At 53.4% G+C, this 24,994-nt stretch overlaps 1 protein-coding gene across 13 annotated transcripts in view; it reads left to right on the forward strand.

Annotated features, from left to right (window-relative positions):
* Positions 1-24,994, forward strand: part of CELF4 (CUGBP Elav-like family member 4) — a 293,166-nt gene that overhangs the window by 76,134 nt on the left and 192,038 nt on the right. For all 13 annotated transcript variants that reach the window (XM_040632567.1, XM_040632570.1, XM_040632569.1 and 10 more), the window contains exon 2: positions 1,578-1,660. In XM_040632567.1, coding sequence (XP_040488501.1) covers positions 1,578-1,660 — 83 coding nt within the window. The remainder of the gene's footprint in view (positions 1-1,577; positions 1,661-24,994) is intronic.

Below are 24,994 nucleotides of genomic sequence, written 5' to 3' on the forward strand. Positions count from 1 at the left end.
CTATACTGAGAGTGAGAAGAGCTCCCCCCCCCCCCCCCCCCCCCCGGCACTGGGTGGTGGAGGACAAAGGGACTGTGGGGGATGCTGGGAGCACTCTGTTCTTCCGGGAGCAAGAAGCCAGAGAAAGCCCGGTAACAAGGGTTGGTGTAGGCACCGCCAGCCTGCAGCCCTCACAGGAAGAGGGCCTGGGCCACAGAGCCTGGCACAGAGTGGGCACTTGGAAAGTAGTTAACAAATGGCCATGAGAATGGGTGGCCAAAAAGTGAGGTTGGCTTGGGATGGACTAGAGCAGTCAAGAAGGGCTGCCTGGAGTCAGTGGAACTTGATCAGATTCTTGAAAGATGGGTGGGATTGGAAGATTGGAAAATGGGGCGAGAAGGCATACCAGGTGAGAAGACCCTGAGAACAAAGGAAGAGGGGCAGTGGAGGGAAAGAAGCCTGGGGAAAAAAGGGAGGGGGCCAGCCTGCAGGGTTCCCCTGGAGACTCAAGCCTTCTGTTGGCCAAAGCTGGCTTTTTGACATACCCTATGGCCTGGGTCTTCCAGGCTCAGCCCTATCTGCAGGCAGAGGAAGAAGCCCCTGACAATGGGCAGTTTGCAGGAATTGCCAGAGACTCTCCCACTAGCAAGCATGCTCTTTGCTTTGTCACCATGCCTGAAGGGCCAGCATTAAGAGTCACCCCTTGAGTTAGGTACATTGCTCTGTAAAATCCAGATTCCCTGGTAAGGCATGGTCAGAGTCACTTAAGGGGAAAGGTACACTGGAGTGACCCTGGAGCCCACTGGGTCAGCCCTTTCAGTGCACACATGAGGAGACTGAGGCCGCAGAGGAGACAGGATTTGCCAGGGTTGCCCAGGGAATTAGAGGCAGAGCAAGAGTGGGCCTCAGGTCCAGTGTTGAGCATTGGTGGGCTGGATATGCCCAAGAAGCCTTCTGACTGAGGGGTGTGGAGATATCACTGCACATGGGATGGCAGGGGACACATGGACAGCCCCATTCACTTTATTAGTACATACAGGCCTGGGGTCCTCCCTACAGATGGAGACTTATTCGGCAGGGGCAGGTCTGGAGTGTCCTTCCATCATCCCTGATGGAGCAGCCGGCAGCACTCCTAAGGGGCCAGAACGAGTTCATGGTCCAATGTGACTAGAGGGGCTGAGGGTGAGGGCTGGAAGCTGCCCCTTCCGGGAGGTATTGGGGCTGGAGCTGAGACAGAACAACACCCAGGGGGGAGGAAGGGAGGGAAGGAGGGAGGGAGAAGGCCGAGGCACCAGGGCACAGGGACAGGAAGGGACCCGCGGGGAGAGGGGGCGTGGTGGTGGTGGGGGGGGAAGATGCAGGAGGGGGGGAAGACTTCGGCGAGTGAGCAAAATAGAAAAGCAACGCGAGGGACAAAAAGCAGACAGACAGGAAAACGGAGAGGCAAGAAAGCTCCAGTGGAGTGCACAGGAGAGACAGAGAGGTGGGGAGAGGGACCCAGAGCGGGGAGGAGCCGAGACTGGAGGGCGGGCGAGAGGGCGCGTCGGCGGCCCAGGGGCGCCCCACTGACCCTTCTTGGCGCTTGCTTCCTTCCCCAGGCTGCGCTTTCCTCACCTACTGCGAGCGTGAGTCAGCGCTGAAGGCCCAGAGCGCGCTGCACGAGCAGAAGACTCTGCCCGGGGTAAGTGGCGCCCGCCGAGGCGCGAGCGACGGACGCGCCGACAGGGGGCGACTTCGGGAGGCTGGGCTGCGACGCGGCCGGCGGGGGGGATCGCGGGCCCGGGCGCGCGCCTGCCTCGGCTCGGGAGGTCGCGCGCCGCCCCCCGCGCCCCCAGAAGCCGGGAGGCGCGGGGCCGGGACGAGGGCGTGTGGGCGCCTGGCTCCGAGCTCGTCCCGCGGCCTCCGCGTTCCGCCGTCCAAGCCCGACGGAATCCCGTGCGGGGGGCGAACTCGGCCACGGCCGCAGAGCTCGGGCGCGGCTCCTCCCCTGGCCTTCCGGACGCCTCCGATCGGGTCCCTGCTCCGCGAACTGCCCGCGCGGGCAGCCGGGGCGGGGACGCAGGGTGTTCTGCGTCCCCGGCGCCCGGAGCTGCCTCCGCCGGCCCCACGGGGCCCCAGGTAGCGAGGCTGCCCGATCGCCCGCCGATCGACGTCGGACACTGACTGTTCCTGGGGCGGGGGCGGGGGCGGGGGCGGGGGCCGGGGCGGGAGGGGGCGCCTCCTCGCCCAAGCTCGGCGCCGCAAGTGAGATCACCGCGGTTTATTTAAGGAGCCAGTCCTCGTCTTTGATAAACTATCGCGCCTCAGCCCTGGTTTATAGCTTCTGCGCGGGGGAGAAGAGAATTATTTATGGCCCCCCTAACTGGGTGTGATATCAGCCATGGCTATTATCGAGGCTAGTTCATCACCATAAAATAAGAAGTGTTCCTCGGGTCAAGGGTCTGCGCGGTCTCTCCTGTGGGTTCAGAGAGATGGGGGGGGGGTAGATATACGGCTCACCGAGTATCTAAAGATAAATGGAAAGATGTGAGTGTTTGTGGGCATTATTTAAAGAATTTACAAATATACTGTGGTTAAGCTTATACAACGGACACTGCAGGGGAGCACGTGTATTCGGTATGTATGCTCACCGGTGTTTACACATGCATGTTTACATTCCTACCGAGCAAACCCGTATGTAAACACACGTTTCCATTTCTGCCCCACAGCGGGAAAGGTTAACCAGGTAGACAGAAAATGCAACCCTGGGTCGGGGCAGCTTTCCTTTGCATCAGAGATCCCTCTTTACCCGTTTAGGGGAGGGGTGGGCCTTCCTTCCATTAAGACAGCCTTTGTATTGTATTTTGGTACTTGTGATTGCAAAGCACGGGGCTGAGTCATCTTAATAACATACCCGCGGATGCAAATGTATGGAAATCGTGAGCCGCACAGGTTTTGTGTGGAGCCCAGCTCTGGCACGGTGGCCATTCCCCAGTTGGTTTTTTAGTGGCGCGGCTACACGCACATATATTATAGTAATTACTTTCTGGGTGCCCTCTGTAAGATGGCAGAAATATGCTCCACATCGCCCCATGTTATGTGTGAGGCATAAAGCCATATTGTAAGATAATCAAAGGCTTCTGAGAAAGGTTTGTGCTGATTAATAAAGTGTTTATGGTACTTTGTTTTGGGGGAGATTGTGATAGATATTCTAGAGCCACCCAAATGGAATAGAAAATACCACATTGTTTTGGGAGGCCCTTCATCAGTCTGAAAGAGATTGCCGGCGAGTTTCGTGACAGCTAAAAGCTGGGAATTAGATGGGGAAACAGAAAGAGAAGGTGGGAGGGAGAGGCTCAGGATTTTGAAGGGGGAGAGGCTGGGGCCTGGGAGAATTTTAGTAGCAAGTATGGATTGTTCAGGATCTAACATTAACTTGTGGTTGTTTATTTTACATATAATAGAATAGCTAAATGATGGAGTGTATTAGTTCTTTAATAATTTATAGAAATACTTTGATGTTGCAGTAATTACATTAAAGGTCACATATCAAAGGTAATTTGGTTGAGCAGCTGTGATGGTTTCTCAGAAGCAATCAATACCACTGTCCGTGGTGCTGATTTCACCAAGGGGCCTGCCAGATTAAAGCAGGCTTATTACCAGGCAGAAAGGCCCAGGGGAAATCAGGAGCACATTGGAGCGACGCGCCAGCCCCCCTTCCACCGATAATTAACACTGTTCCCCATAATCTGTGCTAATCCTTCATACTGGGAGATCCAGTGGCATTTTTCTGAAATCACAAAGACAAGTTGGGCAAGTTTGGGAGAAAGGACAAAAAGAAACGTGAATATATGTTGAGAGATGGGAGGGGTGAGAAGAAGCCAATGGTGGGGCTAAAACACAGCCTGGAGTCCCCTTGCAGTGCCTGGAATGCCTGTCTTTTCTTCAAAGGCCTCACAGGGAGACTCGTGGCCTCAAAGACCTCATCACAATTCTCAGGGAAGGCACAGCCTACAGGGGGTAGGGACAGAGAGAAAAGACAAGATTGAAGCTCAAACTTCCCAGGGCACATTGTCCCCACACAAACTCACATGGAAACAAATGAAAAACAAAATGACCAAATAAAATTATGCTTTAAAGTGGATTCCAGAAAGCAGAACTGGTGTTATTATCGTTGGTTTGTTCTCTCCTTTGAGATCGGAGAAAGCGTGAAGCTAGCTAATGCAGGGACAGGACCAAGCAAAATGCTGTCACCCAACCAAATAGTGGGTATTTCCACCAGCTGAGACTGTGCTCCTGGCCACCTGTTTGGTTGGGGGAGGCAGAGAGAGACCTCTTCTTGTTTGGGGTGACCACATTAGGTGCCCCAGTGAGTGCACTCTGTGTCTGACTAAGGAGAAAGCAATTGAAAAAAGCACCTAGAAAACTGGTAACCTCAGCAATTTAGGCACTTTTCCAGACTTCAAAATCCATTAAAATCAATCCATTAAAACCAGCCCTCCACTTTCTCACTGAAAAGAAAAAGAGGGGAGAAAATAGTGCAGGCAACCCATTTTGTTTCCCAGCAAGTTCCAGAGCTAGCCTGTCGGCAGCAAGGAAAACAGTATCATTGTTGATGCACACACACGCACACTACCATCACCAAAAACAACAACAAAACAGCAGAGGCAGAACTAGAGATGCCCCACAATATGGGTTCTCATTTGGCGACTGAGAAGAGAGATGGCATTTCTCTTGGGGTAAGTGGAAACTCAGAAACCATTCCACAGCTGTTTTTACAAGTCAGTGGTCAGTATCCCCGGGTACCAGCCTAACCAGAGTCCCTGGGATGGCTGATGGAATCATCCTTGGACCAGTGTCACAAATGGATTGTTTTTGAGTTTGGCACGACTTGGTTAGAATGAGATTGCTAAACCACAAAAGCTCATCAGGGTCCTTTTGAGCAGTATCTTCTGCCAGGATCTAGTCAGAGTGATTCCACTTTTCTAAACTCTCCATCTCTATGTCTTCCTCACACTCTTGATCTCTCTTTCCTGGCCCCCTGCCCCTCTTCAGCCCACCCTCTTCTATATCCAACATTTGTTCCCCTATTTGTAGGGGACAGTCAACATGGAACAGTTTCTCAATCCATCTACATGCATTTCCTGAGTGTGTGCTGGGCACAGTGCTAACCTTGGCAGATACGGTGTTTAGAAAAACTCATCCCTACCCCTCTTGGAGGTTTCCATCAAGTTAGAAACAGAAGCCACACACATGCACAAAAATATCAACACTACAAGACAGCAGGTTATTATAAAATGGGTAGGGTGGACAGTTGCTCTATTATAACAACTAATATTTATTAAGCACTTACTATCCGATGGGCACGAAGCAAGCATGTTACCTCCATTACCTCATTTTATCTTCACAACTACCCTATGAGGAAGTTATTAGGATCATCCCCCACACATGGAGAGATCTAGTCTTAGATTAAGCAATTTGTCCAAAGTCACACAATTAACAAATGGCCAAGCCAGGACCAGCACCAGGATACCCATCTCTCTTTTTCAGCACTACCAGTTGCTTTCGGGGGACCCAGACGATTGTGGGGTATAGGAGTTGCTCAAGGGTTTTGTTCAGGATATAGGCAGACTGGGAATAGAGAGTTGGGAGGAAGACAGGTATGTGAGATGAGCGCACTGGTCCGAGAATCAGCTGGGACACAAGGCATGCATGACAGGTCAGGAGCTGTGAGCTGGGCCGGAGAGGTCCACTTGGAGAGTTCCCTGGGGCCTGAGTGTGCACGGGAGGCCTCTTGGAAGAATTCTGTTCCTTAAAATAAGTCCCTGCTACTTAGTCCCAGCCCCCATGTCTTTGGGACTTAGCAGGCAATTGTCTTCCAGAAGACCCCATCTGCTTCCAAAGTTAGAAATGTAGGGCCTCTGGGGAGAGACTCGATTAGGAAAACCAAGCAACATAGCCAATAGTGGCCAGCACTTTGCTCCTCTGACAGCAGAAAGGGCTTCTCACCAGGGCCGCTAAGGGGGAAGAGCTAGATTCAGTTAGCAGGAGGCCTGTGGAAGCAGCCAGAAGAGGGAGCAGACAGAGAAGAGGGGAGGAGAGGGAGCTGGCAGGGGGAGGAGGGGGTGGGGAGAGTGGGAGCTGTATCTGCTTGGTAAACATTAAAGTTCCAATTCACTAGTTAAAGATTGGCTTTTGTGCCCTCACTCTGGCAACCTGAGAATACAAAGCAAACCAACACACTCCTCTCTGTCTGTCTCCCACCCCCAGCCCTGGGTTCAGCCCAGCAGACATGCAGCATCACCGCTATCACACCTCCAGACGCAGGTCCCTGCAACTGAGGACCAGTCATTTCTATGGAAATTCAGTGTGACCTTCTTTGAGTATACCAGGAAAGATGTTAAAATGGAAAATTAAAAAACAAAACAAAACAATCCTAATTGGATTTCTAGCCCGCCCCCCACTCCCCGCAGGCTTCGGATGCTTCCTCTGTCTTTGTCCCTCTTTCCTTTGCCCAAGTCCCATCTTGTCTTCCATTCTTTCTCTTTCTCCCTTTTCTCTCTATGCCTGTTTCCTCCTCTGTTCTCTCCCTTTTGGTCATTTTTCTCTTCCTCTTTTCCCCTTTCGTTGTCCATCCTTTCTTTATTTATCCTTCTCACTTGCCTCTTCTGGCTCTCCCTTCTCCTCCTCTCTCCTTCATGCCCTCCCTTGTTCTCCCTCTGTCCACCCTACCTCCACCTTGACACCGTCAGAGACTCTAGTGGGACCTGCACCAGCTTTCCTGGGCTTCCCTGATGAGGCCCATCTCCCTCCTGACAACCGTGCTATGGAAGTATCCATCCAATTTTATGTACAACTGTAAAGATGAATGATAAGTAGAAAGGATGCAGGCAAGAACAAGATGAATAAATTATAAAGGGCAAATGATGACAAGCCAGGGGTCCCCAGAGACAGTGATATGATAACAGAAACTAAAGACGAATTTATGATGGATGTAGTTAGCATGTACAGAGGCTGTTAATTCTTCAGGGTAGTTTTACAACTTCTCGTGATTGGTGCAATCAAAGCGTTTCATTTTAGAGATATGATGTATTTTCACTTGTCTGTCCTCTGGGCCCATTGTTGGCGTTTGTCTCTATGCGGTGAGCCTGGGTCCTGTCAGCATGTGCGTCTTCTACCCCAGCACCTGTCACCTTCGTGTGTCTGTGCTTCTGGTGGTGGGGTCACAAGCCAGATCCCTGCACACCTCCAGCTCTCTGGTCCTGCTGTCCTTCTTCTTACTGAGTACGTTAGCTTGGGACCTCTGTGACAAAGTACCACAAACTGGGGAGCTTACACAACAGGAATTTATTGTCTTACGGTTCTGGGGCTAGAAGTCCAAGATCAGGGTGTTGGCAAGGTTGATTCCTACTGAGGGCTGTGAAGCAGAATCTGTTCCAGGCCTCTCTCCTCATTTCTGGGAGCCTTAGACTAATTCCCTGGCTCGTAGATAGTGTCACGTCACCTTCCCTGTATGCGCCTCTGTGTCCAAATTTCCCCCTTTGATAAGGACACCAGTCATATGACCTCATCTTAAACTCGATTATCTCTACAAAGACCCTATTTCAAATAAGGTCGCATTCATGGGTACTGGGTGGGGGTTAGGACTTCAACATCTTTTGGGAGGAACACAGTTCAATCCATAACACTGAGAAATGGGCAACCCTATGACTCTTGCATGGCAGGGAGGAGAAGCCTTCAACAGTGTTTGAGGCATGGCGGGGGGGCGGGGGTGTCCCACCAGTCCTCACTCTGCATCTTGCCTTGGCCTCAATTTTTGCTTTCTCTCTTGGGGAAATGAATGACAGATCTTCCTTCTTTCCCCGTATTTCCTAAAAAGAACTATTCATCTGTCTTTTTAGGGTACTGGCTCTTAACTGACAGCAATTTTGCCCCTCAGACATTTGACTTTGTCTGGAGACTCCACTGGCATCTAGTAGGTAGGGGCCAGGAAGCTACTAAACACCCTACAATGCACAGGACAGCCCCACAGCAGAGAATTATCTGGCCCCAAATGTCAATAGGGCCAAGGGACCACAAGGAACCCTAGGCTCTGTGTTAGGGTCAAGGGTGTGTGGAAAACACACAATGAGGCTTTGAGACAGGGCTTTCCTCTCTCTCTCTCTTCCTTTAAGATTTACGTATTTACTTGAGAGAAAGAGAGAGAGAGGAGGGGGACGGGCAGAGGGAGAGAGAGAGAAAGAGAATCTCAGACAGACTCCCCGCTGAGCCCAAAGAGCAGCTCCATCACACGACCCTGAGATCAAGATCTGAGCCAAAATCAAGATTTGTGTGCTTAACTAACAGAGCCACCCAGATGCCCCAAGCTTTCCTCTCTCTTGTTCACTGGTTCTCCTCACTTCAGGGACAAGCCCAAGGGTCCTTAGAGTGTCAGAGGTGGGAGAGTTTGTTAAGGGGCACGCTCCCCAGTGGTGAAAGCATAGAGGGAGTGATGGGCAGCAGAGGAGGGCAAGGCTCACCTCTAGGCATTACAGATCATTTCTGGCTGGCTGTTCACACACAGTCATGTGTCTGCCGGCCACACTTGGCTCTACAGCTGACAGTTTCACCAGTGATCTGTGATCATGGAATCTGTGATCTGAGTGGAAGGAGTTGCAGGTTTCCTTGTGACAGAGTGGGGACCAGAAACCAGGCATCCGCAGCCCACCCACGTGTGGGGTTTCTCCAGCTCCTCCCTCTGCAGGATCCCCGTCCTGCCAGAAAGCGGATCTGGCAGCCTCTCAGACAGTGCCACAGATAGGAGGGCTGGGGCTGCGAGTACTTCGTGCAGAAGGGAACACCAGAGTTCCCAGAGGGAAGTCAGAAACGCCTTAAATCCAGAGAGCAAGTGCCAGAGAGGCACCCTCTGTTCTTGCCTCTCCTCTTTCACACCAGGCCTTGGCCCCCGTCCACCTCCCTTGCTTCTATCTAGAGACTCTTCACTCCTCTTCCCACAGAGACATCTCAAAATCCTCCCGCTCAGGCCTTTGCCTCCCCTAGACTGCCCACACTGGCCTAGGTGGGGCGGTGTCCCCATGTTTCCTGCAAGTGACTCTTAACTCCTATAGGGAGTCATTACTGAATGGTGGGCTGCCATGTCCCAGCGAAGACAGGCAACCCTGGGTGATGATGGCAGAAAGCAGTGTGATTCCTTAATTCTTCAATTATTCATGAAAATACTTGTTGTAAAGAGAAAAGGGCTGAAATTCAGGGGGATGAAATCTCTCAGGGCCCCAGTTTATTATGATTCAAATGTGTTTTGATCAAAGGCATTTGCAGTGTTCTCAACTAGACCACCAGGGGGCACCAGGCAAGTGGCTTCCTCCCCCGGCGGCTGAGTGGGCGCAAAGCAAGTGAGTCTGGTGTGCCCAAGGCTGTGTTCAGCCCAGAAAAGGCAACGTGATGCCAAACGCTCCACTCCAGCCACTTATCGCACTTCCAGCCTGTAGTGATGACACCAACCAGCTGGACGACTTGGGACAAGCCACCTGACCTTTCTGGACCTCTTTCTTAATTCTATAATGAAAATCCTATGTGTGAGATCTTTATATGCTGTGATTATAAATAATCCAAGTATTATGAATGATGAAACAATGATGTGAGTGTGATTGACCGCAGGGTCCATTGCTACAGTAAAATCTGGTTATTCATATGTGAAATAGTCACAGGACAATAAAAATATAAAATGGTCAAATGTGCAATTTAGACCATACATCTGTCACATTTCAGAAGAGCAAGCTGGGACGCCTGGGTGACTCAGTGTGTTAAGTGTTTGCCTTTGGCTTGGGTCATGATCTCGGGGTCCTGGGATGGAACCCTGCGTCGGGCTCGCTGTTCAGCGGGGAATGTGCTTCTCCCTCTCCCTCTGCCCCTCCTCCTGCTCATGCTCTCTCTCTCTCTCAAATAAATAAATAAAGTCTTAAAAAAACAAAAAAAAAGAGCAAGCTGACTGTGATCTAGAAAGACCAGAAAGGGCTCCACGGAGGGGACACAGAATCCAGATGTGTAAGGGAGGGGAGATGAAGGGTAGTAAGGAGGGAAGACTTTGGGAAGCCAGGAGTCTGAATTTTCCTTCCGAGTTAGGGATGAGAAGGGGGAGAATGTGGTTGGAGAACGGAGCAGGCCTTCCTTGCACCGCTGTTCTTCAGAACCTCCAGCCGGTACAGCCCGCAGGCCCCAGTCACAGGCAGATGAGTCCCTCTGACATCCTTCTCACTCTGGGCATGGCTTCAGACCCCAGCAACCCCCAGTTTCCCTCCTCCCTGGAAAAGCCCTCCTCCTGCTGCTCACCCCCCACAGTCCTCCCCAGGCTTCAAGACTTAGCATTACGCTCCCCCCCTCTTCTTCTAGCAAGCTCTCCCAGGCTGCTCTATGCCACATTGCTCTCCCCTGTGTCTGAGCAGGGTCAACAGCACTGGAGTCGAAACCCTGACTAAAGTGTGTATCTGGGACCAGTGTGTCAGCATTATCAGTGTGCTTGTTAGAAATGCAGTCTTGAGCCCCACCCCAGACTGAGTCATGTCACTCAGACTGTACCCCACTGCATTTTAACAAGATCTCTAGAAGATTCATGTGCACAAAAATGTGATGGCCACTGGCCTAACTTCAGGCTCTGAAAGTTAGTGCCTTATTTTGAATGCTCCCAGAAACAGACTCTAGACAAACATTTGAGTGCAAGTGGTTTTTTTAGATAGTGACCCCAGGAAACATGATTGGAAAGTGAGGAAGTATGACAGGAGGGAAAGAAATCAATAAAGGGTGTGTTATCAGGCAGACTAACTTCCCCTGTGAGTGGCCCTTAGTCCCACTGGGAACCCTAGACCCGATGTGGATCACACTCAGGGTCATCCACCCAAGGGGTGAAGGAACTGGGGTATTTATACACCAATTCCCACCAGTCTTTGGGTGGGAATGTGTGCAGGGATCTTTAATTCCCCAGCTCTCCTTGGCTGGCCACATGGGTGGGCAGAGTGGGCGCCACGGTCCAAGAAACCCCTCAGATGGCAGGTGCAGGTACTGGCCGTTGGAAGTGAGGCCACGGTCACTGCAGTGAGGAGAGCAAGGGGCTATGGGCAGGACATGGCCTGCATTTGTGGCAGATCCGCTCCGGCTCCTGATTCCATACTCCCAAATAGGAGGGAAGATGACAGAAGCCTGTCTCTCCAGCCATGATGACAACTACCATTCACTGAGTGCTCACCGTGTGCCAGACACATCACAAGGATGATCTCACTTATTGGTCGAGACAGCATTGCACAGGTGCTCTCACGTAAGTGTTGCTAGCACTCTCTTATGGAAGAGGACACCGAGGTAAACAGGCTTCCTTGGGGTTGTGTGGCCAGGGAGAGGTCTGACTCCAAGGCCCGTGCTCCAGCCACTGAATCTTGTGTGGATTCCACACCAATCTTAGGGAAAACTAGAGCCTCACAAGGGCGGGAGTGGTGTTGTCCTCCTCAGTCCCTATCACCTAAGGCCAAGATTGGGCTGTTCCCACAGGAGATTCCGGCATCGGTGCTAGAGCCTCAGGGGGCCATGTGAGGCAGGGCAGTGAGTGGCCCTATAGGTGTCACCACATAGGAGATCTGCCTTTAGATTGGAAAGCATTGCTTTTATGTGGAAAGCAGTATCCGATTCCATTTCAGCTCTGCCTGGATCCTTACAGTATGCCCTTAGGAAACCACTTAATCTCTCTGAACCTCAGTTGCAGTGACTATCCTGTCAGTTAGAAATACATTTGACTTTAGTGGCTTCAACAAATGCAGCTTGAGTTTTTTGCAGACCACAGAGTCTGAGGTTTGGCAGCATAACAATGTCAGATTCTCTTCTCTCATGGTTATAAAATGACTGCCACAGCTCCATGCATCACATCCACAATCAAGCAAAGTAAGTCCCGCTGCATCTGTCGCTTTTATCAAAAATGCAAAAGGTTTCCCAAAGGCTCCTCCCCAGTGTATGTCTCATTGGCCAGAACTGGGTCCCCTAGCTGCAAGGCAGGCTGGGAAAGGGGATTTCATATATGCCATGAAAAAAACCCTGTACTTTGGTTCGTGAAGTAGAAGAGGGGAGGGATAATGGGTAGGAGCCAGCAGAGTCTGCCACACCCTCTCACAGAGATGGGTGCAGGTACAGAAGAGGAAGCTGGGCCAGGGTAGCAGCCCCACCCGCACACATGCAGGGTTTGCTTGTGTGAGGAGGCTGAGTCAGAAAGAGGAGTTTCGCAGTGTGTTCCAGAGATGTTTCTTCAACATGGCACTGCTAACTCAGCACGTTTATTCAACTACTGACATGGTTTCTAATTCCATGGGATTCGTAGTGGGGGATAAAGATTTCAGCCCCTTATTTTTATCATCTGTGGCTTCCTTGAACTTGTATCTTTCTGCGCCTCCAGATGTGGCTTAAATATTAAAGAATCAAATGCCAATGTGCCTACAGACAGCGTCCCCCACCACAGGCATTCCTTGACCTCCCCCCCCCCCATACATCCCTTTGTCTGTTGCGGCAGTGGGTACCGTCTGAAAGTGGCCCAGCCGGTTTTCAGGGCGAGCAACAACAGTGACAACTTTATTTTTCGAAAACTGAAGCACAGACTTCTGGCCTGTTGTAGGGGGGTGTGGGGTGAGGCCGTGGGCTCAGTGCAAAGCCTGCCTGAGAAATGAGAACCTACCCTCGTGATTAGCTTCAGCCCCACTGGACTGAGCTGGGAAGGAAAAGGTCAGTGATGGCTCTAGGGCTGGCCTGCGCTTCCCCTGTGGCCTCTGGCAGCAGCTCGAGGAGGGCCCACCAGGCCTCCCCGACCCCCGGTGGTAGGAACTGTCCCAAAAGGTAGTGAGCTTCTGGCCGCAGAAGTGTTCAAGCAGAGTCTGAGCGGCCTCGGGGTGGAGGAGGGCAATGCAGACAGTTCCTACGTGGGATCAAATCACTCCTAGGTGAGCCAAGGGCACGATTTTCTCCCTGTTTTACTTGTTCTCCATCATACAAGGCCCCACAGCTGCTGTCAGTCTGAAGCCCTAGCCAAACCCCACCGTCCTGCCTGAACTGTGTAACCTTGGGCAATTCATTTCCCTTCTCTGTGCTTCAGCTCAACCCTGGGATGCCAGTAGTGCCTTTATCCTCGGGCTGCTTCTGCATAGCATGGGTGCTGCCTGCAAAGCCCCGAGCACCCTGCGTCCGCATAGGAAATGTGTGGTGATCGCTCCACGGCTGTGGCTATCCTTGCCGGCACTCTTCCCTCCAGAGCGGCAAGTCTCTCTGCTTGGCCCCTTCTGATCTGTCTCCACCCCCGTCTGCCCTGGTCTGGTGGACCACTGACCCATGATGCACTGCCCCAAGCACCCCAGCTGCATAGCTTAGCACCAGGCTGGCCACATGGGGAGACTGACAAACCCCAATGAACGGAAGCCAAGTGTGAGAGTAGCAGGAACATCCCTGGAGGTTGTTGGTCCGCTCCCTGCCAAGGCCTGGCTGTACTTGAAGAGGGGGATTTGGGATCACTACTTCGTGCCCCCAGGAGAGGGGTGGGTGCAGTTTGTCCAAACGATTCACATACTTCTCCGCACGTGAGACTTCCATAGTTCCCTCACCACTCCCCGTTCACAGAGCCCCACCCCGAAAAAGGGCAGCACCCCTGGAAGCTGCGTAGGGGGAGCCCAGAAGACTGAAAACCCTAACCAGTAAGAGCAGAAGCAGATTCATGTCCTGGCACCCACGTGGTTTTGCGCGGTCCAGGAGGCCCTTCAAGGCAGGGCGACCCAGGGATCTGAAATGAATATGCATTTGGCTTCTCCCAGCAGCCCTGACAGCTGGCATCCGACAGCTGGGACTGCTCAGGGCCTGAGAGGAGGTTTTTAATTCAATTCGTAAGTGTTTCCTGAGCACCCACCAGGAGCATGGCCCTGTGCTAGGCGCTGCTTGGCAGGTGGAAGTGAGGAGAGGCCGAGGACCCTGCTGCCCCTTGGGGCTTTCCCTCCTGCAGAGGAGAAAAGATGTACATGCCAAGCAATTAGAGGACAATGGATTGTGAGTTTGGACTGAAATTTAGAGCTCCGAGTAGTCTGGGAGCTCTGCAAGGCGGCGTTTACTGAGTGCCTTCCATGAGCCCACGCTGTGCCCTGGGGCACTGCCTTGGGAGGGTGGGCAGGATTGGGGCCCCTGGAGATGGGCTGCAGACAGCATTCCGTTGGGGCGAGAGCACACACAGCAGAGGAAGGGAGGGAGCAAGGTTGTGCCAAGACTGGAGCTCAGGGTCCCCAGAAAGAGGGGGTGCCAAAAGACAGAGAAGGCTTGGGGCCCGAGTGGGGAAGGCTGGATGGTCCCACTGAGCAATTTGGTTTCTTTTCTTTGGGTACCTGGGAGCCATTAAAGCTTCCTGAGTAGGAGAGAGACAGCTTTACCGTGATAGGCAGCTGGTCTGGAGGGACAAGGCCTGAGCCTGTCCAGTGAGAGGCCGGAAGTGGGAGAGTGGCTTCAGGAATGGAGCCTGGGAGAGGGGAGAGCCTTCCAGAGCCTCCCTTTGCTGAGCAGCCTCAGTAGGCAGAGCCAGCACACCTGGGCACGAGCTGGCAGGAGGCTACTCACTGGGTGCTGGGAAGGCCTGCTGGAGGGGGGTGTCGGGGAAACGTGGCTCCCTCTAGGACCCTGAAGTTGGTGCGGGGACCTCGGCATTTTGTCCCCACTCCACCACTGTTTGGAGGACGGATTGGTTTGGAGGAGAGTTCTGGAGAGCTTCCTAAACCACCTAACTGCACCTCAAAGTTTCTGAGATATTCAGATTTGTAACAAATGCAAAAAAAGAGGTTCAGCATCTTATGCACACACGCGCACACACACACACATGCACACACACGCACAGGCGTGAAGTCAAGGAGCGGCCTGGGAATCCATATGTTGCAAATGCTCCCCGGGGCTTTTCAGTGCTCCTCCAGCCCCTGGAACCCTGGGCGCCCCCTCTCGCTGTCCAGCACTGTCAGGAAACTTTGATTCCCACTCTCCGGCTAGCAGAGTTGCATCCATGCCCTTCTGTTTTCCTCCCAGGGCCAGAGAAGTCAGATATTAGAGTGGTGGCTTAGCATCAGTGCTCCACGCCCCCTGCTGCAAGGGAGACACAGAAGCCTAGAGAGGCCACATAGCCCGTGAAGGTTTGTGGACATGGGGCACCGCGGAGATGCCACACGTGGGTCCTTTCTCACTTGCAACCCAGCCTTCATCTCCAAGAGGCCCCGTGGCTGAGAAATCTGATAAATCCACTGACTTCAGAAGAGCTGGAGAGGACACCCATTTCCATTAGCATCCATATTATGGGGTGTGCTCTGTGCAGTTTTATTACTTTTGAGTAGACAATCCAACAGTGCTTCCAAGTGAATGTCCTGCCAAGCCTGCTGTAATGAACAGATACAAAGCATGTGTAATTAGCACAGTGATGGTGCGACAGTGAGCACCAGTAAGCCACTTGCAGACGCTGCCGTTCTCGTAGGTAGATGACATATTCCCGCAGACAACATTGTTGCCTGCACTATTTATTTGCTGATCAACATTTTTTGCACCATACATTTTGCAAAGACGGACTTCTCTTTCTCATCCTACTTCGAATGTTCAAAATTTTCAAAGACTGCAGCCATCACCTTAAGTAGTGAACATCTCGAAGGTGGAAGGAACTTGGGGTGGGGTCTTAGCCCCTCCAGAAAGCCTCCCCAGATGGAGTGAACCCCCATTCTCTAGCACCACCCCAGGGTTTCACTGGAGATTGTGCTGCATTACGAGGTGGAAGAGGAGGGTGGGTGGCAGTGACGTCCCTCGTGCCTCTCAGACCTCACGAGCTTGGCGTTGTTCCGTGCGCTTCAGCTAGCGCCCTGCCTGAGGGCTCCTCGAACACTTCCAAGCCTGGTGAGATCATGGGGCAAGAGCCCAGCCTGTCCCACCTCAGTCGGGGGACGCAAACCGACTCTCTGGCGGCTGCGGGAGCCCTGCCCGGCTCCTGCTCACAGGTTCTGGGAAGACAGTGTGTGCCGTCTTCCTCTATTCTTATTAAATGATTTATCTGGGGGAACTTAATATTTTCTTTTAGGATAAACTGAGCTAATACGATGTGCTTGTTTTAATTTGTGAGGTTAACTGATCTAATTATCTGTGGCGTTCAGTTAAATCCTTGTGCCTGGGCCGGCTGCAGGTGTGGGCTTTGAATCCTGCCAACAGGAAATCTCTTAAAACGAGCTGATCTAACGCAGCGGGTCTGCTGGTATGAGGGATTTTCTAATAATGCATGAATTTATTAACAGCTAAAGATAAATAGAGGATGTATTTACATTAAACAAATTCACAAGGAACTGTCTGCGGCTTCCCTGCCCCCTCCCAACACATGCATCCCCCAACTCCTGTTACTGCCTGTGCCATCCAGGGTGAGTCCAGAGCAACCCCGAGGGCCCTCTGAGACTAAAAGTGGATACCCCTGCCCTGTGACACAGCGGGGAGCTGATCTGCAGGGATTAAAGATCTGGAGTTTCAGTGGACTCCAGACAGAAGAGCCAGGGATGTCACCCAGGTCCCTAAAAACTGATACAATCTTGGGAGGTGAGCAGGTGCTTTCTCCTGGGCTGAGAAGATGGTCCTAGAAATCTGTGTTTAGGGCTGAGAGATGCACATGGGGGGTGTATCCAGGGCAGATGAGAAGGGAAGGAGAAAGAGTGCCTTCTTCCTGAAGCTAGTTGAAAGGCTGGTGACATCCAGCCAGATGAGGGACAGCCGTGGTAGATGGGAGCTGTAGCCAGATTGGGGCCGCAGGAGGAGAACCTTGGGAAGCAGGAAGAGGGGGTGAAGGCAGCCCGCCACACACAGGATGTGTCATGAGGGGATCCAGGCTTCCCAATCCCAATCCCATCCTCTGCTGACCCAGTAGGAGCTGCCCCATCCCCCATCTGGGCTCCAGAAACCTCTCAAGCCTGGGCCGGGGATACTACCACTGTCCAAGGGGAGTGGGATTCGAACTGCAGAAGGTCCACATTGCTTTAAAATACTGCTAGCCTGTAGTTTGAAAACATGGCTTTGGGATCAGGCCAAGCAGCTCCAGCCACATTTGAAATGCATTTCCCATTACCTGAGGCCCAGACGCCCTGACAGCCCGAGTCACTCAGTCCTGACCTGTTTTCAGCCAGCATCAAGCTCTCCCTCTTCCACGTGAATGATCCCGGATGAAGTCGCACTTGCAAAGGCACGTGTAGAATAAGCACACATGTGCAAAACGTGCAAGTGCACACAGATGCGGATACTCGCATACACATCACACTCGGCAGACCCACGCGCACACGTCACACTCGAACACGCGCACGTGCCGGGTTCATGGCACACGTGTGTGCACATACCAGATGAATGCACACACGGGCATCCATGCACGTGCCCACGCATGGGCACACAGACGTACGTGTGCACGCACCCTCTTCCTCGGGCTCTTCTGGCACTGAAAGAGAATGTAGCTCTACAGGGACAGCTGAAGATAAACTCTTGATTTCTGATTTTCAGAGCAGTTTGGACAAGGTCCTCTGAAATGCATTAAAATGCTAATCACAGCATCTGTCTGAACCCTGGCAGCTGTGTGACTTGGGGGAAATCGAACCAGAATGGATTCAGAAGCCTGGAACTCCTCCTTGACTCTCCTTGCCTCGCCCTCTCCCTCGTCTCCCTCCTCCCCTCCCTTGCCCTCCCACCAGGGCCCCCACCCAGCATCAGCCTTTCTGCCCCCAAGGCTCCCGCCTGCCCGCAGCAGCCAGGACTCCGCTAGACCCATGGTCCTGGAGAAGGGGCTCCCCAGCGCTGACCAGCTGAGCTGGTGCGCACCGGCTCTGCCCCAAGTTCCCCGGCGGAGCTTCTCCTGATGGTGAGATGGCCTCTCACCGCTAGTGGGGCCTCGCTGCTCCTGCCGTCCCCCGGGGAGAGCAGAGAACGTGCCTGCACTATCAAAGGTGGATGCTAAAAGCGTACTCTAGTTAACCCAAATGAAGAGGGCTCTGAGGGCGGAATGGCGGGCACGGTAGCAGGGGAGCCTGGGAGAAGCTTTCGGACCAGCCCCGATGACACCAGCTGTGGACAGGGGCATGGGAGTGGGGGTTCCTGCATCCACACTCCTGGTGAGCTGTCCTCTCTGACTCTCCACCACTGTCAGGTGACATCCAAGCCCTCCTCCACCCTTCCGGGACCACTAGCCCAGCCGAGCTCCTTTCTACCACTCCGCCTGACACCAGGATCCAGGACCACCCCTGCACTCCTGAAAGCCCCCTTTCCCTTGCAGCTTCACATTGCATGACTTGCTCTGCTGCTTGCCTTTGCCTGGCCTTCTCCTGGACCCCAGGCTCTTTGCCGAGCAAGTCCTTGGTCTGCATTCCAAATTCCACCTAGACATCACCTTCTCCAGGAAACCCTCCCCAATCTGGCTGAGGCTGCATAAGAGGCTCCCTCCTGTATTCTCAGAAGTTCCTGTGCCTACCTCTGTTTTCAAAGTTTAGACATGATCTCTTGGCCAGTCCCTCCCCAGACTGTGTATTCTTGGAGGGCAGGAGCTGGGTCCTACCCATCCCTGGGGGTCCAGCGTTGGCACCAGGATCGGCCTGCTAAGTTCTCAAGGGTGCGTAAGAACACTGAAATGTGAGTGGCTGTGTCCCTGAATCCTTAGGACCATAGCCATTTTGTGGAACCCTTCCGTGGACATCTAGAAAGATTTCACCCTCGTTGGTGGGACTTGGAATGGGCTCTGGTCAGGCCTAACGCCTGGCTCCATGTGCCCACACCCCTTTCCCCCACCCCACCCCACGAAGATCGATGCTTCCAGCATACCATGGTTCCATTTTTCCTCTTAAGCATCAAACTGTCATTTCACTAAACACCATCTGGAGACTCCTGGCTTCAGCCCCTTGCTTCTTCCAAACTCTTATTAATGTGACGGGTGTTTATTCCTTCTTCCTCCTCTTCCACTTCCTCCAGAACATCTCAGCTCTGCAGCCTGCAGACATTCATCTTATCTTTGGGGAGCTCAGCTCTGCTGGGGAGGGCGGCCGTCGCAAGCTTGGCTCTAAGCCGCTGACAGTGATAAAGAGCAGACAGAGAGCAAGAGCGAGCCTACTCCCAGCCGGCCTGGGAAGGGGGGACGGCAGAGAGATGGCTGGGGAAGGAACCTGGTGTAACTTGGTCTACAGTGGTTTCCACTCTGGCACACTGATCTTTCCAGAATTCTGGGACTTTGTGATGCCCTGGTGCTACCAAACAAAGCCCGGATTCCTACCCCGGCCCTAGACGATCTGCATCCTCCTGCCCTTCCCAGCATCTGTGTCTTCCCCAGCCCCTGAGCGCCTATCTCTGTGGCCAGCACACTGTGCTCCTCCTCCCTTCCATGCCCATGCCCATTTTGTGGCTCTCATTCGAACGCGCACCCCCCCATTTGTTGCATGTCCCCAAAGGAAGAGCTCATACCTTTCCTCTCCATCCTCTCCAAGCAGCTTTGCCTGACTATCCCACCCACACCAACAACCTTCCATGGCCCTTGCCGAAAGGGCCACATTATTTCACCGAGTGATCTAACCCACATTGTACTCGTATCGTATCTCCCAAAACAGACATAAGATTCCCCGGGTGGTGCTCACAGCGCCCAGCCCAGAGCAGGCACACAGGGGTACAGTCAGTGCCTGCTGCCTTGAAGCAAAGGGGATCAGTGGCAGTGACCCCTCTGAGATGAGCACCAGTTCCTTGGGGTGCCTGGCTGGCACTGGGGTGCCCGCAGTTGGAGCCCTCCCCCCCGTGCCCACGCGGAGGCCCGCCCATTCCGGTCCCTGACTGTGGCCCAGGCTGGCACTCAGAGGCCAGCTCGTTTTCCCTGGTAGAGCATTAAGCTAATGCGTGTTGTGTCTCATTAGTGGCGTTCTGTTTGTGCCAGGGCCAGGCAGTTTGATGGGTGCTTGATTGGATATTCTGTTTATTTATGGCAGGAAAGCATTCTTTATTGAGGACTGGGCAGCACATTTCTGTCCCGATGGCACTAAGATCCTCTGGCAATCATGCAATTATAAATTAAGACTAAATAAATAATATATAATAAGCAATAAAGACTGCATGCCTCCATGTAAAGAGCTCTCCTCGGGCAGGCATCAGCATCTCCCTACAGCTGGGCCGAGAGACCCAGCAGAACCCCAGCCTGAGAGACACTGGCCACCCCAAGCTCTTGGCCGGGTTCATTACCCACCTGAGTACTAGCATCCTCAGTCACGACACCTGAGCGGAAAGCGTGCCTTCATTGACAGAATACCTTCCACTTTCTGCTGCCATGGATCCTCACAAAAGCTCGAGGAAGGGAGGGCAGGTATTATGATGTCTGATTGATAGAGGAGGAAACTAGGTGAGGCCCATGGAGGTTGAACACCTGCCCGGGACAACAGGGAAAGGCAGCCATGCCTCAAACCCCATTGTCCTGCCCTGTGCCCCTTGATCTTTCATAGGCTGGTCAGAATGGGGGCAGGAGGTGGAGAATCTTCCAAGGAGGTTGGTTCTACCATCTTTCCAAGGTTAAACTCAGAGGGTGAGGGAAGAGAGTAAAAATCCAGAGCCCACCTCAGAGCCCACCCCTCCCCCCTCATCATCATGACTGAGCCACCCACAGTCTGCCCTTCTGTCTCAGGGATGAGTCAGTGAGAGGTTACCACCCATCACCAGCTTCTTAGGGGGCCTAGGGAAGCAGAGATGGGAAAGCGGAGGGAGAAGGTCAAGGCCTGGGTTCTGGGAATAGCCGTGGCCAAGGACAGGCAATGGCCATGAATCCACTGAGGGAAGTGCATTCTGCTGGGTGGGGTCAGAGACGGAGGAGCGCACAGTGGGGCCTCGACCGAGTGGATGGAGGAGTCCTGGGGCACAGGGCTGCCTGTATCCTGAAGGACTTGGGAGGGTCCAAGGAGAGACCTTGGGGACCTTTGTGCCCACTGGGAATGTATGCCAAGCAGGCGGTTATCCTAGAAGGGTCTCGGAGGACGTCAGGCCAGGGTCGTCCTCTGGGCGGATCGCTGGTGTGGAATGGGCTGAGCAGGCTGGGTTTCCAAGTCTGGAGGTGATATTGCAGCCCTGGCTCTGTGTTATTCAGCCCGGACCAGCTGCAAAGGGGGCTCAATCTACCCATCTGTGAGAGGCCTCCCCTCCAGAGGCTGCTGGGGTCAGGTAGTGCCAGAAGCTCTGAAATTCCCGGTGGGCTGTGATTCTTAGCCAGCCCGGCAGCAAACCACACCTCCACACCCAGAAGAGCAGGCCAGCTCTAGGCAGAGCCCTGAGTTGTGGGGCAGACGTGCACAAAGCTCAGACATCTCCCCCAAGGGAAAGTGTCTCTCCATGAGACCCAGCCAGGGGCCTGGAAAGATCATTCTGAGTGTGTCCTATAGCCAGAACAGCTCTGGGAGTGCTGGCCTAGGCCTTGGTGGGCTGTCTGTACGAGCCCCAAGCTGGGGGCCTGGAGGCACCAGAAAGACTTTGCACTCAGGCAGGTGTGGGGTTTACTGTACAAATGCAAAAAATTAGGATGTACTATATGGTGACTAACATAACAAAATAAAAAATTATTATTAAAAAAAAATGACCTTTCCCACACACACAAAAATATGCAAACCTGTGTTTCACTCAACACTCCTCACCACCCCTCCCACTCCTTCCCTGCTCTTCCTCTTCATCCTCGCAAAAACTAATTGTCTCTCTCACCAGCCTGCGCCCGGTGCTTTCGAGAGGTTTATGCATGAAACTAATTATGCACCGCTAATTTGGAAGCTAGCAGCTTTCCTGTTAACGTTCATTTGATTTGGGTTGTTCTGCTGAGTGGCATTTCTGTAAATATGCCACGGGGCTGGGGGCCTATCAGGGAGGGTAACCTGAGTTTAGGGTCAAGAGGAGGGGCCTGGGGATCTGGGGGTGGCCAGGTGTGATGCACTCCAGTGAAGGAGAGGACAGAAAGTGCCATTACCACAAACCAGGGGAGGCCTCATTAGCGCCCCTGGATGGCCCTGTGGGAGGGAGGGAGGAATCTGACTGTAAAATGTCACACTCAGTTGGGGTTGCGGCAGAGTGGAAAGCTGGCCACAAAGATAAAAATGTACTAGGTTGCCAGGAGCGCTCAGGGGGCCTGGGCGCTGTGCAGGGCAGGAACAGGGACCCGCCCACCTCTCTAGGTGAGCCCTCAGGAAGCTGGGTCTGGAAGGGGTCCCTGGGAAATGAGAGAGGTCATTGCCCTGAGAAGTTCCCTCCCAGGAAAGATGTCAAGCCCCAGTGAGTGATCCCACTTTGGTCCTGGAGGGCTGCTGTCTGAGGGTCAAGGAGGGAAAGGGTGGGCAGGGCAAAGAGGAAGAAGGACAGCTCCCTTCCTGACCTGCTGTGGAGCCCGGCTGGCTTCGTGGGTCTGTGCCTGCTTGGTCACACAAACCCCGTGTTCAGAAGGCCCCAGCACTTGGCTAAAAGCTCTGCTGTCACCATCTTGAAAGTCTTCATTTTTGAACGAGGGGCTTTGCATTTTCAATTAGCACCTGCCAATTACATGAACGGTCCTGTCAAAACCACTGAGTCTCACAGGGACCCTGTACTCATCAAGACTGTTCTCTGGGGACTTCTGTGTATTCTGTGTATTGTGCCTTCTGGAAAAGGAGCTCCCTGAGGACAAGTGCTGGGTCTTCTCAAGTTGTCCCGGAAGTGCCAGCTAGGCTCCATGACCTGCTCTGCGAAGAACTCACGCCTCGGACTTGGTTCTTAGGCACGATGCACACATGCTGTCAGAAGGAAGTCACGCTGGGCCATCTATTCATGAGCACTGTCTTTTCCCTTTTCCTCAATGGCCCGAGGAGCACCTCCCAGCAATCCACTCCTGTCTCGCAGCAAACGTGGGAGCCCCACCTCCTACCTCAACATCGAAGCGTGGATGTCAGCACCTGCCACAGCGTAGGCGCGTGGACGCTGACAGCCTCACTGTCGACTGCAGTCTCTGGTGGCCAGGAGCCCACACGGATGGCAGCTTGGAAATCTCAGGGCAAGTCCACAGGGGAGGGATTAGCAGGGAAGTCAGATGATGCCTGCAGGGCCCAAGAATGACCAGCCAGACAGGAAGGCCTCAGGGGAGCACAGAGGAGGGTGGGGCAGGGAGATGTGGCACCCGGGCCAGCAGTGGGAACCCTAGCTTTCTGCCCAGGGGGCAGTGGGACAAACCACCCTTTGGAGGGCCATTGGACACCCCCAGGAGATCAGCGACCCACCCACCCAGTGACCCTATCCCCCCGCCCCCAGCCTGAGACCTCCAGACAACGCCAGAGAAGACGCTTTGGGACGGAGGTGCAGTGTGGAGATCACCCCCCCCCCCTCTGCTGAGCTCTGGGGTGGGGGCTCCAGGGAATCCAGCGCTGGTGGGGAGCGTGCAGCGCCCCGCTTGCCCTGCTCTGTTGCCTGCTCACTGTGGACCAGACATGCATCACTTCCCAGCCCTGGCCATACTTCCCTCTCCGGTGGAATGAATTCGGTCCTCCCGGGAGTCTTTTCAGCAGTACCACTGGAGCTGCTGCTCTCAGTTGCTCCCAATCCTGCCTTGTCCCGAGTGTCCTCGTCCACAGTCAGACATACCCAGGTTCTAATTCCAGCCCAGCCAGACCAACATGTGGCCTCAGAGCTCATCTCTGAACTGCCGCGGGCCTGTCTCTTTGTCCTTTCCTGCAAAAGGCACACGGCGAAGCCTTCCTCTGTGAGGCCGTCGAGAGAGGTGGTGATGGCAGCCACTCCGGAGGAGGGGCTACTCCTGTGACTCGGTGGCCACCCTGACGGGCCACCCCATGGCTTGGTGGAGCGGTTCTGGCTGTGAGATGCCGCTCTTCCTCTCACCTGCACGAAACCCGCCCTCATCCTTGACAACCGACATCAAGCCCTGCTTCCTCCAGGCCCTCCCCCCCCATGAGCTCCTACAGGAGGCCACAGTGAATCAGCCTCCATGCATGTGAGTTCACTAGCTGCTTCTGTGGGGTGGCTCTTGTCTCACAAGCCACTTCTCAGCCTACATTCCTCTTCTGAGTCTCACACTCCCGGCACACAGTGGACAGCCTGGGAGGAGCTGGTGAATGGAGTGCACTTACCTTGTGCGTTCCATTCTTGGTCTTCCATGCAGAGGATGAGCTGTGTTATATGGCATCTGTTGCTGGCTTTGCCTTCCCCTGACGGGATCTGAGTGTCCTATTCCAGCAGGCTTGTTCCATTCCCACAGTCAACCTTGGGAGACCCGCCTCCCACGTTGAAGCAACATGCACAAGTGTTACTTGATGTTGACTCAACGTTCCATTCCTTTCCAAGGCTGAGAGGCAGGCCTCATGCTGAGCCATATTGACCAGATGTCTGTGGTAACCAATGCTGAGTAATGGTTCAAATGGTAACCAGCATTAGCAAATAGTTCCTGTGATCACTGCAGCCTAATTTGTGTGTGTGTGCACATGAATTAGCACGCATCTGTATGCCATTAGCATGGAATTATCTCCTGAGCAGCAATGCTTGCCTCAGGCCCTGCGGACAAAGCCAACAGTGAGACATATCTAGAGCTCAATTTCTTCAAAGAACAAAGGACAGAAAACGGTCTTAAGGAGGGGNNNNAGTTTGCCTCAAGGCGGCTTCGTGACTCACTCCAGAAGCTGAACCTCAGGCCATCCCAAGACACTAAGACAGAGAAAGTCAGGAGGTCCAGCCCTCATGACAGGTTAGTCACTGGCCCAGATCAGGTCCTCAGCTGGGACCTCCTGGGGGTTCCTGGGAAAGAAACAAGGGCAATTCCAGAGCCCTTCACTCAGCATAAGAGCTGGATTCCTAGTTGGGCTGTAGAGAAGAGTATGTTCCATTTTAAATGTGTCCAGGGAGTTGTTTGAAGTGAGTGATCACCTCCTGACTTGAGTTTTCCTATCACCGACTTCCACAGAGCAGAAACTCTTGGTGTTAAGATCTCTACATGGACCAAGTTGTGTTCCAAGACGGCAAGCCC

Source organism: Ursus maritimus, unplaced genomic scaffold (assembly GCF_017311325.1).
Source record: "Ursus maritimus isolate PB19 unplaced genomic scaffold, ASM1731132v1 scaffold_18, whole genome shotgun sequence".
NCBI lineage: Eukaryota > Metazoa > Chordata > Mammalia > Carnivora > Ursidae > Ursus > Ursus maritimus.